Consider the following 19,426-nt stretch of genomic DNA (forward strand, 5'->3'; position numbering starts at 1 on the left):
TTTTGTGTACAAAGGATTTTTTGTGTCCTACGATGAATAAAACTTCTCATATTTATAGCTTAACTCAGGGAAACAAGATCCCCTAATCATACTCTTCTTTAATATAAATAAAACCCCTCTTGATGGTTGCATAACAGTTGGGTATAAATGCAAAGATTCTTAGTAACGATTGCTCATTGAATCCTGTCTTTTCTAACCAAAATCTTCCTTTCAGATATTTATCCCTGGCTCCAATGACTTCAAAATTTATTCAGCACCAGTTACATATTCGTAACTAGTGCCAGTTATTCACTGACTCATATCTTACTCGTCTTTTCTTTCATGTGTCAACTCTTCGAGCATCCACCTGTCACTCACCAATTTTAACCTGTACAGCAGGCATCCTGAGTACCTAAGGTACAATGAGGTGGTGGAAGCTCTTAAGGTATTGCTGAATATCACGGCACTGTTGGACACCACTACCAAGCTGAGCACGACAGCTCGGAATAAGTGTGAGGAGAACTTCAACAGGTATATCTATGGGTCACTGAATTTGATGATGCGCCGGCTTGGAGTGACTGATGAGGAGAGGACGCAGCTGAACACTGAGTACCCGTTGTCTGGTGGAATAAATGAGTTATTGGGGATTGTTCCTGGCAGTCCCATTCACCCGTCTGAAGATGAGAACACAATAGCTGGGTCGCTATTACATGATTGTTTCTTCAATTCTTTTTTTAGTTGCTTGATCGTTTGGCCAACAGTCAAGTTCTATCAACTATCTGAATTATTCTTGGGAAAGCTACATTTAGATTAGAGAAGAATTAAAGAGGGCATGATCATAACTCTAAAGTGGGGGGGGGGGAGGGGGGAGGGAATTTGTGGCTAGGATATGAATATACATAATCACCATGCTTAATTTAATATTGTGATATTAATGCGTTCTTCATAGATTAATTTTATAGAAATATAGGCATTAATCTATTTTGGACATGTGAGTAGTAATTCGAGAGAATACTACGAGTATACTTTGATCGATTAATTAGCAACCATAAGTGAATTGTATGAAAAGGAGAGTTCGTTAGAACATAATATGATTGATGAATCGATCACAACCCTGGAATATTTATCTCTGTTGAATTCTCGAACAACCATTTTTTGCTTGCTAAATTAGTTAACTGTTGCATTTACTGAGTAGTTATAAAACACACTTGATCAACTTGATTGAATAACAAGTTGAGTGAAATTAATATGTAGTTAAACACAAGTCTCTGTGGGTTCGACACTCTACTCATTATTATATTACTTGTTGACTATGTATACTTGCGTGTGCATTTAAAAGTAATGACATATCGAACATAATATATATATATATATATATATATATATATATATATATATATATATATATATATATATATTTCCAGCAAAATATCAACCTTCATTTTCTATAGAAACTATCAAAAAAGGACCAACTCACCTCCAAGAGATGAAATATTGGTTAGACTTATATGCATACAAAGAGGCAGGCCCAAGATTTGAAGGTAGCGGGGCACAAGTTATAAGGCCTCATCGACAAAACTTCCGACAAGAATTATCTGATGGCGATAGAGGGATTGCCCATTGATGTTGTTGAGTTAGGAAACTTAAAAATCAATAATGCTAGAGAATCATATTTAAATTGTGAATTATGTTTTTATATAAATTCTCTTTCAAATAGAAAGCATATTAAATCAAAGGAGCATTTTAAGAAAAATATCAAATTATAATATCGAAATTCTTTCAAGATTCATTACTCCTTGAGAGATACATATAAGATTTCATATCGAATACATTAGTTTTGATGTTTGAGTTGTAACGACGTTCCAGCTAATTTGCATATTATGATAAATGTCATACTCTTCGTATTATTCATAGTTGAATTAAAATTTATAAATATTTTAAATAGATTATTTGTTATAATTTTGTGATTTTAATGTAAGCACTAAATATACGTAGATCCTTCATCTCTTTTCGTTAGAAAAATATAAGCATTAAAATCAAAAGGGTAATCTCTCATCCTAAGGATACATTTAAAATAGGAAACCCTTCTTGAAATTTTCATATCTTGGAAGTTTCTTTTTGAGAATATCAAAACCTAGCTTCGGAATGTTGTATCATTCTACTACCCTCTAATACGGATGTTCGTGGTTCGATTTGGATCATTTTCTCCTAAAAGAAATCAAACCAATTAAGTCAAATTTTCAAATATCGAAACCAAACCAAACCAATCAAGCCCATTTATAATCGGTTTGATTTTTGTCGGTTTATTTTTTAATTTTTGATCAATTTTTTAAATATGAGATATACACTGACAAGACGCATATTTCAATGTCTACATTCCTACGTAATACTATCAAATTAGTTACTCTTTAAGAAAAATATGTCAGTTACCAAGATATCATGATAATAATTAATTTAAATAGTGATAAATATATGTAATTTAAGGACTCAATTAAAGACAAATTATTTATAACTTGAGATAGATTCTTGGACTTAACAAAATAAAGACTACAATTCAAACTAAAGTATAAATGCAAATTACTAGATTACTATAAAGGCAAAGAACTAGACTACTAGTGCCACGACCACCCCTACTATATTGGGTCTGACCAACTCCAACACTGCTAGGTGTAGGTAGTGTCTCATCTTAAATTTCTAATTCATTATCTCTATACCATAATCTTCCTCTAATTATTCATAATCTATATTATTATCAGGTGATGTTTCAGAAATATAGTTGAACTAGCACATCTTTTTCTATTCATTATCTACAAACTCGTAATATATTGTAAAAAATTTAACTACTAAAATTTGAAAATATGCAAAAAAAATTAAATAAGAGAAAGAGCCGAATTGCGCCATAATTTGAACAATTGATGCAACTCCAATGTTACCACAAATGAACTTGCTCGTCGCTACTCCGACTCTTTTAAACTTCAGTTTTCAAAGTTCAAATAACACCACAAAAATTCAAAAAAAAAAGAAAAGAAGAAGAGAGCCAAATAGTTGATAGTAATTTAGGAGAATGAGAGAATGACAATTGAGACTTTAGAGATGACCGAAGAAATGAAGAAGAGGGGAGGTCTATTTATAATTTTTCAAAGGGTTAAACTAGTAAATAATAAAGATGTTATTATTTAAAAAAAGTCACAAAAAGACTATTTTTGCAATTCCAGCATTTGGGCAACGATCAAAACGAGAGCTGACCGTTGCCAACAATCAAAATGAGAGCTCACCTTTGCCAACGGTCAAATGCCTTAAAAAATAAATAAAAAATTACAGTCGTTGAACTGATCCGGGTAAACGGTTACTCTTTAATGTGACATTATCGGTCTATACCGGTCCGGTCCATCGATAATAAAATCTCAACCGGCACAAATCGGTTCCTTCTCCAGCGCGTCTCTATCCCGCCCCTTATACACCGGGACAGTTTGGCCCGTTAGCCACCTTTAACTACAAACCAAGAGTGCAAACTATTAGTAGTAACATTGAAATTATTTATATATATATATATATATATATATATATATATATATATATATATATATATATATATATATATTATCTTCTTTTTTAGAATGGTAGTCAAATTATTCATACAAATTGAAAGGGGGCGGGCGTATTTCTATTTCATAGTAATTCATTTAGCATGCTCATAACAATACCTTGTAGTAACTAAGTCCTTAAGTCACTAGTTTGTTAAGGCGTGGCTTATCAAAAAGAGATATGGAGTACAAATACAAATAGTCACTGAAGTATCCTCAGACAATTCGATTCAATTTTTTATACAGATAACAATGATGCAAACATCCAATTCTCCGGCGTCTTCCTTCAGACATACAATTATGCCTTCACTGCCCCAATTGCTTTCGGGTCGGATACTCCATTTTGCAAAGCTCTCTGCAACTTCTTCTTATGAATCCCATTCCACTAAACAAGTCAAATTTCCAAAGAAAATCAGCAGAAAAACAGGTAAGTAACATCATCATTTCCAGCACTAACAGTTCGGTAGTTGACAGAAAAACTGGCAAAAATGTCCAAGTAGAAAAACAAAAAGATGCTTTCATTTGCTCAATTGATATGTCAGTAAAAAAATATAAAGAACTTCTTGTACTTTTCTTTTTCTTTTTAAATCTTTATTCTATATAATATTGCCACGGGATGAGTTTAAATGAAGTCAGATGATGAGTGAGGATTCATATAGCCTCCAGCTTTTTGGGATTGAGGCTTAGTTGTTTTTCTTGTTGTAGTGTGTCTATCTAAGTTAAATTCTTAAGACTAACTTCAAGTTCTGCCCTTTTCTGGATTTACTCGGGAACTTTTATGTCAAGATTCAGGCAGTCCTCCAAGGAATACACAGAATCTGAATTTAGAAGTTTCTCCTCATAGAGCTGGTAAGCCACTGTAATTTCAACTTTTTAATGCGCTTATTGGGTTGTAAAGTTGATTTCGTTTTGCATTTAATTGACAGTTTTTTTACTAGTGTTAAGAAATTTGTTTAGTTGCTGTTTATTTGTTCTTATCTTCATGTCACGTGTCTATTTTACAGTGTCTGCGGTAAGATTAATGCGCATAGAGCTGGGTGGTGCATTTGCTGATCTTCTGAATGAGCAAGGAAAGGGTTCAGGGGAGAATGAAATGGGATATGTTGAAAGAACTCTTGGATTTCGCACTCGTCACTTAGAAGACAGAGATTTAAGACTGGTTTGTTTCTCTCTTGGCCATTTCTTCACTACCATATCATTGATTGTCTTCTAATTCACTTATGATTTTCACTTTTTTTTTTTTTCAAGAGATTCTCTTTTCCATCACAATATCAGAGCACTTGTCCTTATGGATTTCTTGAAATATTTATGTTGTAGGTCACGGAGGTTGTTGGAGGTACCATTCGCTGGAGAAGATATCTTGATCACTTGATTCTTTCGTTATGCCACGATGAGAGTACATTCAGAAGCATGGAACCTCTTCTATTACAGGTATATTTGCTTCTGTTTTTGGGTTCTTTTCTTTTAGAGCATCCAATAGAATATATTTTGTTGCCATGGTTTAAGTATTGGAGAACCTCTCAAATAGCATCTATTTGAATTTAATTATTAAGTACCTAAAATAAAGGAGCAGTCATAAATTTCTTTTTCAAACAAAGTTATTTCATCGGTTTAATTATTGGAGAATCCTTTAAAATAGCATCCATGTGAAATTAATAATTAAAACTAAAAGAGGAAAAGAGGAGCACTATGGAGTTCCTTTATGAAACAAGGTTATCTTGGCAAATATGCCTTTTAAGAAATTTATGAGTTGTATCAACCACCTAGAACCAAAATTAATGTGAATGAATGATGATGATAGAATGCAATCTTTGACTTACAATAGGCCTTCTTAATCTAAACAATGGTTGTTATACATGTTGGCTGATGAGGTTCTGTCAAGCATAATGTACCTGCAAGATTTAGAATGTCATTATGCCCGAATAATTTATTTCGTGTGGCATTGGTAGGTCATAGTCAACATGGCTATCACTCCAATGGAGTATACATTACCGGTGCGTTTATTTTCTATTTAGAAATACATAGTGATAAGCTTTAAAATCTAAATAACATCTGAGGCAAATAGGTGTATGCTCAATGCTAAAGAAAGCACATCTCAGAGGCTGAAATGCTAATGCAATTTGGTGGTCTATCCTATTAATTGGTGAGCATTGTTTGAGTTAAGCACTTCATCTGTATGTGCATAGCAGAGCTTGACACTGATAGGACTACCTGGGAAATTAAATGTGTTGGACCTGAGTTCTCTCTTTTCTTCCCTTCTGCGTTCTGTCTTTTTAACCTTTGAATTTTGCTAGGTCATTTATAATTCCTCTCAACTGACTTTTGCTTTGAAAATGTTGTTAGATTCTTCGAATTGGTTTCTATGAGATCACCAAGTTAGATATGCCATCATATGCTGTTGTAGACGAGGTACGTTTAGCTCATTATTTTGGTCTACAATGGCTGTTCTATTTTGATTTGGTTATTCTGAGGAAGCTAATTTGACGTCTGTCAAGAAAGATGGATGTGAATTTATATTCCGAGGAACCTAGAAATGAAGCTGATGGTATAACTACTTACCACCTTTGAGCTTGCATGGAGCCTTGTCACAATTTTGGAGGAAGTGAGGGAAAAGAAAAGGAAAAGAAAGATGCTTGGTGATAGGTGAGGTTGTTCTAGTGGCAAGAACACTCCACTTTCAATCAGGAGGTTGGATGTTTGAGTCGCAAGAGGATCAAATTGGAAAAAGACCACCATTGATCCCTGGGCTGGGGGGTGGTGGGGTTTCCGTGGGATGGGGGTCTACCATGAAAAAAGGAAATAATATGATGGTTGATATTTAGTTGTCTTGCCTCAATCTATGCTAGAGACAAACTAATATGCAGCTTAGACCTGCTTTTTCGTATTTAAATTGAATATCGGGTGCTACATTAGGAGATGACTCATGAGTAAAGTTCACATTTCAGTAGCATCCATTTGACATCCTAGAATGGAAAAGGATAAATACAGAGCATAGCATGTTCACTTCATATCTTTTGAAAATAAACATTATCTCTTTTTGTTTCATTTTGATAAGTGAGATGAACATTCTTTGTGCAAAGTAATGTAAGCATACTTCTTTTTCGGATGTTAAAATCTAACTGCAGAATGTAAAGCTCGCTAAGGTTGCTCTTAGATCTGGTGCCGGTAACTTGGTTAATGGGATTCTCAGGAAACTAATTGTCCTTAAGGTATGTATTATTCCACCAGCACATAGGATCTAACAATATCTACTGGTTCCCTGACATTTATTTTTTCATGTCTGCAGGAGAGTGATTCCCTTCCGGCAGTAAAAGTGGACGGTGATGATCGTCAGCAAGCACGTGGTCTTGCCACTCTTTACTCTCATCCAGTTGTATGTTTGAACTGTTTCTTTTTTAATCTTTTGTCTTAGAAGATCCAAGTCTGATATTTTAGCAAAATGTCCTGTACATCCATGGTTGTGTCAAATAAATTTTCTAAATTCATGTTTGGAAGTTTCAGTGTTTCAATGATGTATATTTCTTCATCCATACGGTGAGTTCTGTCATTGATTCATAACTCTGGTTGGAGATAAAATGATGCTTGGGTTTAATCATATGGATTTGGTTTAAGTTCTAGCGAGTTTGCTTAAGAACTTACCAAAATGGCCTTCATTTTGTTTCATGGTTTGGAAATTTTTCATGATACTCCAATTATATGGTCCTCTTATCACAAATCTTTTTCCTCTATGCTTTAGAACATCACAAATTATAGTATTATAAGCATAGTCATATAACTATCTTTTCACATCTCTTAATCTTTCTTCTATACATTCCTTTACTATGTTTCCCAGTGGATGGTAAGAAGATGGACAAAGTATTTTGGATGGGACGAAGCTATTAAGCTTATGACATGGAATAACAGCTCTCCCAGTTTCAGTCTACGGTATATGATGAAGCTTTCTTTCCTTTTTTACCCTTTCTCTGGATGATAGTGTGACACTTTTTGTGTTCGTATCGTTTAACAAAACTAGGGCAAATACTGGGAAAGGTTTGACAGGGGCTGATCTGGTCTCAAGGCTTAAAATGTTGAAGGTAATATTTAGATGCATTTCATTCCATACTGATAACAAAATTTAGGATCACTTCTGGACTCTCTGTCTCTCTATCTTTGGTAATATACCTTATTCAGAACTCTAAGATTTTGAATGTCTAGTTGAACAAAGAGAGTTCAATAGATATCATTCATTAGTAGTTAAGACTTTTAGAACTCTGAATAGAAGTCCATCATACCAGAGTTTTCTTCTGCCTTTTTTTTTTTATATAACAAAATAGGATGAGTGTCCTAGACACTACTTGAGACCATCATATTTTCTGAATTATTCTGCAAGATTCTGCATTTGTTTCGTGTATTACAATGACTCATTCATTTCCTTTCTTGAACTTTAGGTTCCACATGAGCCTTCTCTATACTTGGATGATTTTGTTCGTATTAAAACTGGAATGCAGGTATGACTTCAACAAGGTTCTTAAGATCCTCAAACAGTGTTTACTATAAGATCATCTTTATGCCATTGATGCAAATTTTTTCTATTTTGATAGGTCACTTCAGTAGCGATCGATAATTAGTTACTTATAAAGAAGAAACCAGAATGCGTGTTCCTTTTCTTTTTAGCTCTCAAAATTACCGCAGAGACTTGATTTAAAGGTAGTGTCAACTGTTGAAATGTGAGGGATAGGGCCCTTCATCTCTAACAAAGAGGTTGGGGTTTGAGCCACCAGAAGAGCAAATTGGGAAAAGGGCCACCATTGACTCCTGAATAGAGGGGTTTATCGGGTGGGGTTTACTATATCAAAGAAATAGAAAAGGTAGTCTTAATTGTTTCCGCTATGGTACTGATTCTGGTTATGGACAAATTCAGCTGGAAGAAATGGAGAGATGAAGTCACATACTTAATGTAGAATTTTAGATGACACCAAATAATGTTGATTGGAAGTGTTGTCATATATTTTTATGTCATTTAAAAATTTGACTTGGTCTTAGTTTCATATGTGCATTTTATGTATTTTGCAGCTCAATTGACTTTTTAAGGTCTCTTCTTTCAGAATGTTATACAGGCTGGGTTACTAAAAGAAGGCTTCTGTGCAGTCCAGGATGAAAGTGCTGGTAATTGCCTCACAGAACTCAAAATGTGGAGTATGTGGACTTGTAATAAATGTGTAGTTGAGTATGTTACAAGAGATTCCTTCTTTCATTTTCAGTTATCCCTTGAACCTTGGCTTGATATACAACTATTCCTTCAGCGGGCAGGGGGAGTAGTTCCAATTTAAGAAAGCTTTGACAACACAGAGTTGTTTTCATATGCTCTCCTAGTCAACACGATTAAGGAAAGAGAGTTTGGCTTCTTTTGGATAACTTGGACCATTCACATATCTATGTTCCAAGGATCATAATCGAGAAATTGAGTTATTACTCACAGGGATGTTCATACATCAATGAACTGTATCACATATCATTGCGAAGAAAAAGAAAATTCCATCTTTACTTTCCATTTGTTCATAATTTGCTACAATGATTTGCTTAATTTGATCCACACTCTTTGTCAGAGTGTCTCCCCTTCCTTTTACAAGTTATATACTGTGGAAACTAATGTCCAGTTACTTGAAAAATGGATTGGTATTTTGTTGGTCATTGACTTGTATCTCATATTCCAAATTCGATGGCCTCATTGTGATAATGCATTTGTTTATACTCGAGTTTGAAACCCGTACAAATATCATAAATGGTGAAAAAGGATGTGTATCATTCCCCTAATAACCCTAATTACTGCAGGATTAGTAGTCTCTATTGTTGATCCTCAACCTGGTGAGAGCATTATTGATTGTTGTGCTGCTCCAGGAGGGAAAACCTTGTTCATGGCTTCCCGCTTGAATGGCCAAGGTAACCTTCATATAAACCTTGCTCATCATAGTTGACAGATGAAAGCTTTTAGAGCTGAAATTACATGGAAAAATATTGTCCTATTACATATTTTGGGAGCTAACTAAAGGCAAGATCTTCTAACAGGAGCATAGCACATGCAGAATTTAAATTTGTGTATTCAGTAATGAAATAAAACCCCCACTTGTGGGACTACACTGGGTTTGTTGTTGTTGTTGTTGTAGTAATGAAATAAAACGTAGGTGAGGATGCCTGTCCTGGAAAAGTAGACAATCATGGTGTCTGCTATACAAACGCCATATTCCCTTGTCCATCGCTAATTACATTTATTAATTGTTGGTGCCGAAAAGTAACTTTTACTGGCAATGCTTTTCTTTTCTTCAGTATTTTCATCTTAGCTTTTTTTACTCTTGTATTTTTCAAACCTGTTTTGAAAACACTTTTCTTGAGCCGATGGTATATCGGAAACAACCTCTTTACCTCACACAAGGTAGGGGTAAGGTTTGAGTATATCCCACCCTCCCCAGACCGCACTTGTGGGATCGCATTTGGGTATTATGTTGTTGCTGTTGCCTAAAAGTAACTCAATCAAAAGTTACCAGGTTCGTTGCTTTGTAATATCTATTTTTCTCTTTCGAGAGTTTCAGAATCAAGATGGCTCGTCATATTTTTTGTTTTACAACTGGATAAAGCCTTTTTTTTATAACTATTGATCATTGGTGACTTAGCCTTGTTAAAGCATTGCATATTTTCAGCATTTTCAACGGTGGATTATGTAAATAGTTATATGCATAGTGTTTGGCCAGCAATTCTGGTCATTAACCTTTTCTTATGTATGAAAGTTATGTTTGTTGACTCTTTAACGCTACACTACAGTGCTTTACTTGTTTGTCAGGTACATTATTTGCCGTTGACATAAATGAAGGTCGGTTGCGGATACTTAAAGAGACAGCCAAATTGCACCAAGTTATTGATGTTATCAGTACTATCCATGCTGATCTTCGAACATTTTCTGTAAGAACTTGCAAGTTGTAAAAAATACATGGTATATTAGTTTCCAACTGCTAATCCCTGGTTTAACTTTTGGCAGACCGATAAGGTCGTAGAATGGGATAAAGTCTTGCTGGATGCACCTTGTTCAGGGCTGGGTGTTCTTTCTAAGGTATTTTCATTCTAGAGACGTGTGCAATTTCTATTGTTCGATGTAAGCTTGCATGGGTGCTAAAAGTTTTGGTCCTTTATTCCTCTTCTTCTTATGTCACATTCGTTATTCTTGCTTCTGTTGTTTCATCTTTCTTTAAACCATAGGTAGTAGTAGCTGGGACATTTGAAATGTATATTTCCTCTTTGTTTGCGAAAGCGAGCAGATTTGCGTTGGAATAGGAAACAGGAAGATATGGAGCAGCTTAAACATTTACAGGATGAACTTCTCGATTCAGCTTCCAGGTAAAACCATAGTTCTTAATTCATAAACTAAGTGCAATCTTGACCTTAATTGCTGCTGCCAATATTGAGTAGCTTTTTCCTAGTAATGTTGGTGACTGGCGAGGATAATGCAAGTTCAGAAGCGGACCAAAATAAGGCGCATATCTTTATACACATTCCTCCTACTGAGTACAAGAGAGTTGGAAAATGAGATATACAAGCTGGGTTGATGTTAACTATAACTCAATTTGCCTGTTTTATTAAGTCAAAGCTGGTTAAAGTTTCTTACTGCTACTACATGTACTTACAATCTGAAATGCCTCTTGGTTATATGCATTATGATTGAGTGACTAGCTTTACACATTAACATATGAGGTTCTGTTTTTTGTTTCCTTTTTATGCTTTTGTTCTGCATCCGCAGGTTGGTGAAGCCAGGTGGAGTTATAATATACAGCACGTGTTCCATTGACCCTGAAGAAAATGAGGAAAGAATTGAAGCTTTTCTTCTAAGGCATCCAGTAAGAATTTTGACTGGAAATTGCTTTATCTCTTATGAGTTGGTTCTTTCATAAAAATCAGATATAGCACATATATCATGCTCAAAACCCATTTCAGGCATTAAGGAGTGAGGATTTTGCTTCCTATTGAGGCTGTGCTAAATGAGACTATATGCTTTATATAGAAAGCACAGGCCTATTGTTGTCAAAAAGAAGACGGATGAAATTCCAAAATTTAAAAAAAAGAAAAAATGAGAGAGAAGAAACTGGAGTTTCAGAATTCATTTTTTGAGAGATTGCTGGTATAAACCCTCTCATCTTGTCTTCATATATCAGACAAGAGTGGGTTGCTTTAGTGGTGAGCACCCTCCACTTCCAACCAAGAGGTTGTGAGTTCGAGTCATCCCAAGAGCAAGGTGGGGAGTTTTTGGAGGGAGGGAGCCGATGGTCTATCGGAAACAGCCTCTCTACCCCAGGGTAGGGGTAAGGTCTGCGTACAACTACCCTCCCCAGACCCCACTAGTAGAATTATACTGGGTTGTTGTTGTTGTCGTCTTGTCTTCATATATCCTCATGGGATTATTCTCATGCCTAAATTGATTGTCCCACGTGTTCTCTCTGGTTTAGTGTTAAATTGGTCTTCTTCTTGAGGGACCAGATTGCTCATCCTTGTCATGACAATAATAGAGCGACGTACTTATCGAAGAAACAAATAGAACCAAATATGTGTTTAAAAGTTCAACTAGCAGGGCTAACTTTGATAGTTCTGTCTATTATTTTAATTGTCAACATCACTCCTGACCTTGCAGGGCTAAAGATGATAGTGCTGTATATTATTGTAATTGAAAGCATTATTCCATCTTCTTGTGTTTGAGGGTGGGGGAGGGGGCAGGTGTTCTAGTTGCTATTCCTGTAAGGGAAAAGTTGAATGTCCTGCACATTGCTCTAACTGTCACCATCTTTTTCCTTGCAGGAATTCGAAATTGATCCTGTGAACAGATATGTACCGGAGGATTTTGTCACTACACGAGGTTTCTACATGTCTAATCCTGTGAAGCATGAACTTGATGGAGCTTTTGCAGCTCGTCTGGCTAGATCTCAATAAATCCAGAATGAGTGGAGCGTGTTTCAGTTTTCACAAACTCTTAGTATGTCGTCTAAAAGCATCTCCGGGAGCTGCAGACAATCAAAGTGCCGCTTTTATGCCTTTCCTTCTCTGATCATAACTTTTTGGCTCTTTCAGCATAAGAGTTCAGAGCATCACTCGTCATATATTTCTCAGGTAGCACTGGCCATCAATTTGATATTTATGAGCTCCTGCTTGACTTAGTTCTTTTTTAAAACATGCGCGTGTCAAATAAATCACATTGTTGATCAACTAATCTAGAAGCTTAAGCTGCTAGAAAGAGCATACTTTTATTTACTTAATTATGTCAGTTATATTTTTTCCTTCAATAATTTCAGGCTGGTGACGCAAAGCCTTAGATGCGAGATTTTAATCCAGTCTCAGGGTTTGAGATCTCAAAGGTCATCATGTGGTACAACAATCATAGAAGTTAAAAGCATACTGTGGCAAGATGAAATATCATTTTGTATGGCATTACAGTGACCGGTTGCTGAAAGATGGCATGCAGAGATGGCACGCTGTATTGCTCTCATCCACAAGAATCTGAGGTGTGAAAACATCTCGAATGACTGCTAGGTGAATTCTGAGGCTTTTTCTGTCTCTTTGCAAAAACCTCGCCTGTGTATGGTGTCTGTCTTCTGCCAAGGGGAAGACTCACAAAGGAGACTTATGTGGTCCCTCAATTACTAAATGTGAACAGGCGGGGTTGTCCAAGTGATAAAAATTTGGCTGCTTAAGTATTGAATTTGGGAATCAGACATTGTAGGTTGAACTGTATTTTGCGTCAGATAATCTTTATCCGTCCAATTATATAATGTGAAGGTTCCCACTTCCCACTTTAGCGAACGAGACATTTCTGAATCAGATATTTTTCTTCTAATGATAATGATTGATGCGTATGAAGTATGAACCAAAACTCTTTTCTGTTTATTCTAGTGTCATTAAGATTTCAGAATATTACAATAGTATTTCTCTCTTCTTTTTTTTCCAACCTTTTTAATATGGGTCTCTGGGATACATACTGGCCTCTAGTGATGCACAAAGGAGCTCACAAAACAACTCACATGCCAGCTAGGAGGCCATGTCATAAGCAAGAGATATTTGCTGATCAAGACTTTGGAGGAAAAGTTAGTTATGTTAGTTGAAGAGTGAGGTGCGGTGCAATGTAGTCAAGTTAGTGCGGTTAGAAGAACAGTTGTAAACAAATAGTTGTGCGTGTATATATCCACTTGATAAGCCATAGTCCTATAAATACACTAGTTGAGTCACTGGCTTAATCTTGAGTTTGATGACATTGGACTTTATATCAATGTTAAGTCGTATTAATTATAATTTCTAATAACTTTGTCTCTAATTGAAGCTTTAATGATACTTAATGAGGCAAGGGGCATACAGACCCACATAATGATGGAAAGGTCATTAAAAAGGGATTACATATATAAATATTTTACATGTTGGAAGAGGCTCAGGATAGAAGTGGGCAAAAGGACGAAAATTGAACAAGAAAATTAGTTGGACAGGCATTGGTGCCTGCGTAGACGCTAGGCGTGCAAAAGCCCAGGAGCGCAAATGGGAAGCAATGTACTCCTCCCATCGCGTTTTGCTTAGCATCCAAGTCTAGGAGGAGGAATCAAGCGCGGAAACTAAGTGTCAGAGGAGGCAGAGACGGAGCTAGGATTTGAACCTTATGGGTTCGAGATTATAATCCTTTTAAGTTACTGGGTTCTAAATTAATGATTTGTACATATTTATTGAATTTCTTCGTACAAATACAGGGTTTGAACAAAAACTACTGGGTTCAGCCGAACCCGCAAACAGCACTGTGGCTCCGCCCCTGAGAGGAGGCACCCTAAGAAATTTTCGCCAGGCTTCGCAGGCCTAGGCGGACGAGAAGCCTCCGCCATTTGGTTTGCTCATAATTTTTGTATGTTTCTCCATTTGAAGGAACAACATGGGCAATTGATGGAAAGTGAAAAGGATCGTATGATTTCTCTCGTCGATCCACGGTTTATTTAGATTTCTAATGCTCATCTGCTTGATGAGGAAAAGAGGGAAGAATGTCTCCAAATAGCAGTGAGAAAATTGGTTGATTTATGGCAGGTTTATCATGGTGCATCAAACATGAAGTTATATTTGATTCCATTTTATTCGAGGTATTTTATTAAATCACTAACTTATCATGACTTACATTCTTAAGAAAGTGTTTAATTTTAGGAAGTACTGCATACCTTTTGCTGTAGCTCCATTCAAGGGGTCCATTTGATTTTTCGACTCCGTAAAAGGTAGTAGCGCTAAGGGATACCTTAGCATGATGATGACCCAATAAGTTGTTAAATGCAAATAGCATTTAATTTTCGTTTAACCTCTTATCTTACAACATCCTTTTTGTAATATGATATATCTAAGTGCTTGAAATTTGTGGAGACCTATATTGCATAGAATTATCCAAAGGTTATATATGTAGATTATTCATTAAAAGTTTACTTCATTATATCATTATTAGTAGAGTATTACCATTTCAATACATGGCTTATATTTTAACTTTTTTGTTGTAGACACCGCAACAAAAGGTGGGGCAAGGTGTATGGATTTTTTGTCATGATAATGAATATGGAATATTTTATAGGCTCTCTTTGTTTTAGGACATTTTATAGGCTTATACATGCCTTTTTTTTTTTTATCTTCTTAAGGCATTTGTATCTTCTCTCTTTAGTATTATCACTTGTAATATTGGAGTGGAATAAAATATTGATTGTGTCCGAGGAAGTAGGCAAAATTGGCCGAACCTCGTAAATTCTGGTATTCTTTTATTGTTGTCTTATTGTCTTGTTTATTATTTAGTGGTTGTCATAATTTTTGGTATAGTAGTTGTGACTCATTCACACTATATACATTTGGCTTCCGCAACAATTGGTATCAGAGCCAAGGTACTGTCTAAGTATGCTCTGTGGTTGCAGCATAGTCTGATCTTCCACATCAGAAAAGATCTATCTTGGTAACTGAGTCAAGGTTCTGTCTGAGTATGCTCTGTGGTTGCAGCTTAGTCTGATCTTCCACACCAGAAAGAAAATAATCTTGATTTGTGTTGTCAGCTACTAAATAATATTTGTGTCAAAATGGGAGACAATAAACAAGAAGAATCTACATCAAGTGTCAATAATACGTCATCGTTGGCATCTTCGCTTATGACAAGAATTGTGTCAAATGCGAAATTTGTGGTAGAAATTTTTGACGGGTCAGGACATTTTGGGATGTGGCAAGACGAGGTTCTAGATGTTCTTTTTCAACAAGGGCTAAATCTTGCCATTGAAGAAAAGAAGCTAGATGTTATTGGAGAAGAAGATTGAAAAATTATCAATCGTGTTGCTTGCGGTACCATTCGATCCTACCTTGCTAGAGAGCAGAAATATCCATACACAAAGGAAACTTCTGCAAGTAAATTATGGAAAGCACTGGAGGATAAATTTTTGAAGAAAAACAGTCAAAATAAATTGTACATGAAGAAGAGACTGTTTCGCTTCACCTATGTTCCTGGTACCATAATGAATGAACATATCACCAGTTTCAATAAGTTGGTCACAGATTTGCAAAATATGGATGCAACTTTTGATGATGGTGACTTGGCCTTGATTTTGTTGGGGTCACTTCCTAATGAGTACGAGCACCTTGAAACTACTCTACTCCATGGAAATGACGAAATTTCTCTCAGAGAAGTTTGTTCGGCTTTGTACAGCTATGAACAAAGAAAGGGAGAAAAATAGATGGGCGGAGAAGGAGAAGCACTAATTGTGAAGGGTCGTCCTCAAAATCAAACGAGGACTAAGAAGGGAAGATCCAAGTCGAGATCTAGACCCAGCAAAGTTGAATGTGCCTTTTGTCGAGAAAAGGGGCAATGGAAGAAAGACTGTCCGAAGTTGAAGAATAAGGCCAGACATAACAATGGAAAGGCCATTATGGATTCAAATGTAGCTGATTGTGATGATTCAGACTTCTCATTAGTTACAACAGAGTTATCAACATCATCAGACATATGGTTGATGGACTCGGCTTGTAGCTATCATATGTGTCCCAACAAGGACTGGTTCGTGAATTTTCAAGAAGGAGAATATGAAGTCATCCACACAGCGGATAACAACCCTCTTACCTCATATGGCATTGGTTCAATAAGATTAAGAAGCCATGATGGAATGATCAGAACATTAACAAATGTTCGATATGTACCGGGTTTGAAGAAGAATCTCATCTCTGTGGGAGCCCTAGAATCAAAAGGGTTCAAAATCATTGCAGAAAATGGAGTGATGAGAATATGCTCCGGTGCACTAGTGGTAATGAAGGCCAATCGGAAGAACAATAACATGTACCGCTATCGTGGTAGTACAGTTATTGGGACATCGACAGTGACATCCAGTGATGACAAAGAGGCAGAAGCAACCAGGCTATGGCACATGCGCTTGGGACATGCTGGAGAAAAATCCTTGAAAGTTCTATCTGATCAAGGATTGTTAAAAGGCGTAAAGACTTGCAACTTATAGTTTTGCGAGCATTGTGTCAAAGGGAAACAGACAAGGGTTAAATTTGGTACAGCTATCTATAATACTAAAGGCATTTTGGATTATGTACACTCTGATGTTTGGGGTCCTTCCAAAACACCTTCATTGGGTGGAAAACACTATTTTGTAACCTTTGTTGATGATTTTTCCCGAAGAGTGTGGGTGTATACAATGAAGAGGAAAGATGAAGTGTTGGGAATTTTTCTCAAATGGAAGACGATGGTGGAGAATCAAACAGGCAGAAGGATCAAGTGTATTCGCACAGACAATAAAGGTGAATACAAAAATGATCATTTCAATAAGGTCTGTGAAAATGATGGCATCGTCCGACACTTCACTGTCCGACATACACCACAACAGAATGGAGTGGCAGAATGTATGAACCGGACTTTACTGGAGAAGGTACGGTGTATGTTGTCCAATGCTGGCTTGGGCAAAGAATTTTGGGCTGAGGCAATTACATATGCATGCCACCTCATTAGTCGTCTACCATCTGCTGCCATTGATGGCAAGACACCATTTGAAAAATGGTATGGAAAACCCGCTGTAGATTATGACTCTTTGCACGTGTTTGGCTCAATGGCATACTATCATGTGAAAGAGTCAAAATCGGATCCGAGAGCAAAAAAGGCTATATTTATGGGGATTACTTCTGGAGTCAAAGGATACCGCTTATGGTGTCCAGAGACAAGGAATATTATATTCAGCAGAGATGTTACCTTTGATGAATCTGCCATAACAGATAAGGTGACAGTTGAAGATGTCAAACAAACTGGTGGTGCATCAAAGCAGGTGGAGTTTGAGGGAAAATTTATTTTTCCTACGCAAGAAGCAGAGGAGGAAACAAATGAAGATTACCCTCTGGAAGAAGAGCCAGTAGAGAGGGAGATTCCAACTCAGGAACCTCGACAACAACTTGAATCAATAGCAACCAACAGGCCAAAAAGGACAATAACGAAACCTGTTCGTCTCATAGAGACGGTTGCTTGTGCAACCTCAATTGTAGCTGATGGTGTTCCTACCACTTATAAAGACGCAATCCAAAGTTCAGAAAAAGATAAGTGAAGGATTTCCATGAATGAAGAAATGCAGTCCCTTCATCAGAATCATACATGGAAATTGGCCAATCTCCCGAAGGGAAAAAAGCAATTGGGTGCAAATGGGTATTTGCAAAGAAAGAAGGATTTCCTAACCAAGAAGATGTTCGCTACAAAGTAAGATTGATGGCCAAAGGATATGCTCAAAAGGAGGGAATTGATTACAATGAAGTATTTTCTCTAGTTGTAAAACATTCCTCCATTAGAATTATGTTGGCTTTGGTAGCACAGTTGGATTTGGAACTAGTTCAGATAGATGTAAAAATTGCGTTTTTACATGGAAACTTGGAGGAGGAAATCTACATGACTCAGCCAGAAGGATTCAAAGTTGATGGAAAAGAAAATATGGTATGCAAACTTGAAAAATTGTTGTACGGGTTGAAATAATCTTCTAGACAATGGTACAAGTGATTCGACAAGTTTATGTTGCGGCAAGGGTACAAGAGAAGCAAATACGATCATTGTGTGTATTTGCGCAAACTTAATGATGGTTCCTTTGTATATATTCTCCTATATGTTGATGATATGTTGATAACTTCCAAGAATTCGGAAAAAATTGATAAGTTGAAGATTCAACTGAAGGAGGAGTTCGAGATGAAGGATCTGGGTGAGGCAAAGAAAATTTTTGGCATGGAGATAATAAGAGATAGACGTTCAAAGAAACTCTGTTTATCTCAGAAAGAATATTTGAAGAGAGTACTACAGCGTTTTGGCATAGATAAGAAGACTAAGCCAATTAGTACGCCACTTGCTCCCCATTTTAAGCTAAGTACTACTATGTCGCCAAAGGATGAAACTGAACAGGAGTATATGTCAAGGGTACCATACGCAAATGCTGTTGGTAGCTTGATGTATGCAATGGTTTGTATGAGACCTGACATTTCACAAGCCGTTGGAGTTATTAGCAGATATATGCATAATCCAGGAAAGGAGCATTGGCAAGCTGTGAAATGGATTCTACGGTATATTCATAGTACTGTAGATGTTGGGTTAGTTTTTGAGCAGGAAGGCAATCGGTCTGTAGTTGGATATTGTGACTCAGATTTTGCGGGTGATCTGGACAAACGAAGGTCAACTACTGGTTATGTGTTTACTTTTGCAAAGGCACCAGTTAGTTGGAAGTCTACTTTGCAGTCAACAGTTGCTTTGTCTACAACAGAGGTAGAGTACATGGCTATTACAGAGGCTGTGAAGGAGGCAATTTGGCTTCAGGGGTTGCTAAAGGAGCTTGGTATTGAACAAAAAAATA

At 36.5% G+C, this 19,426-nt stretch overlaps 1 protein-coding gene across 5 annotated transcripts; it reads left to right on the top strand.

Moving 5' to 3' along the window:
• Nucleotides 1–3,650: 3,650 nt before the first annotated feature.
• Nucleotides 3,651–13,446, top strand: LOC107820730 (uncharacterized). 5 transcript variants are annotated; one of them, XM_075241545.1, is made up of 18 exons: nt 3,651–3,990; nt 4,350–4,412; nt 4,568–4,722; nt 4,881–4,994; nt 5,907–5,972; nt 6,689–6,772; nt 6,850–6,936; nt 7,396–7,487; nt 7,576–7,636; nt 7,991–8,050; nt 8,648–8,708; nt 9,375–9,482; nt 10,378–10,496; nt 10,573–10,644; nt 10,843–10,928; nt 11,329–11,425; nt 12,378–12,686; nt 12,869–13,446. In XM_075241545.1, exons 1-17 carry the CDS (start codon nt 3,816–3,818, stop codon nt 12,507–12,509), a joined length of 1,632 nt encoding a protein of 543 aa, XP_075097646.1. In that variant the 5' UTR covers nt 3,651–3,815; the 3' UTR covers nt 12,510–12,686; nt 12,869–13,446. The 5 variants fall into 5 exon arrangements, with proteins under 5 accessions (XP_075097646.1, XP_075097649.1, XP_075097648.1 ...); XM_075241548.1 differs by having other exon boundaries at nt 10,850–10,928; XM_075241549.1 differs by having other exon boundaries at nt 3,681–3,990; nt 4,356–4,412; nt 10,850–10,928.
• The last annotated feature ends 5,980 nt before the right edge of the window (nt 13,447–19,426 follow it).

The sequence above is a fragment of the Nicotiana tabacum genome, chromosome 21, assembly GCF_000715075.1.
Source record: "Nicotiana tabacum cultivar K326 chromosome 21, ASM71507v2, whole genome shotgun sequence".
NCBI classification, from domain to species: Eukaryota; Viridiplantae; Streptophyta; class Magnoliopsida; order Solanales; family Solanaceae; genus Nicotiana; species Nicotiana tabacum.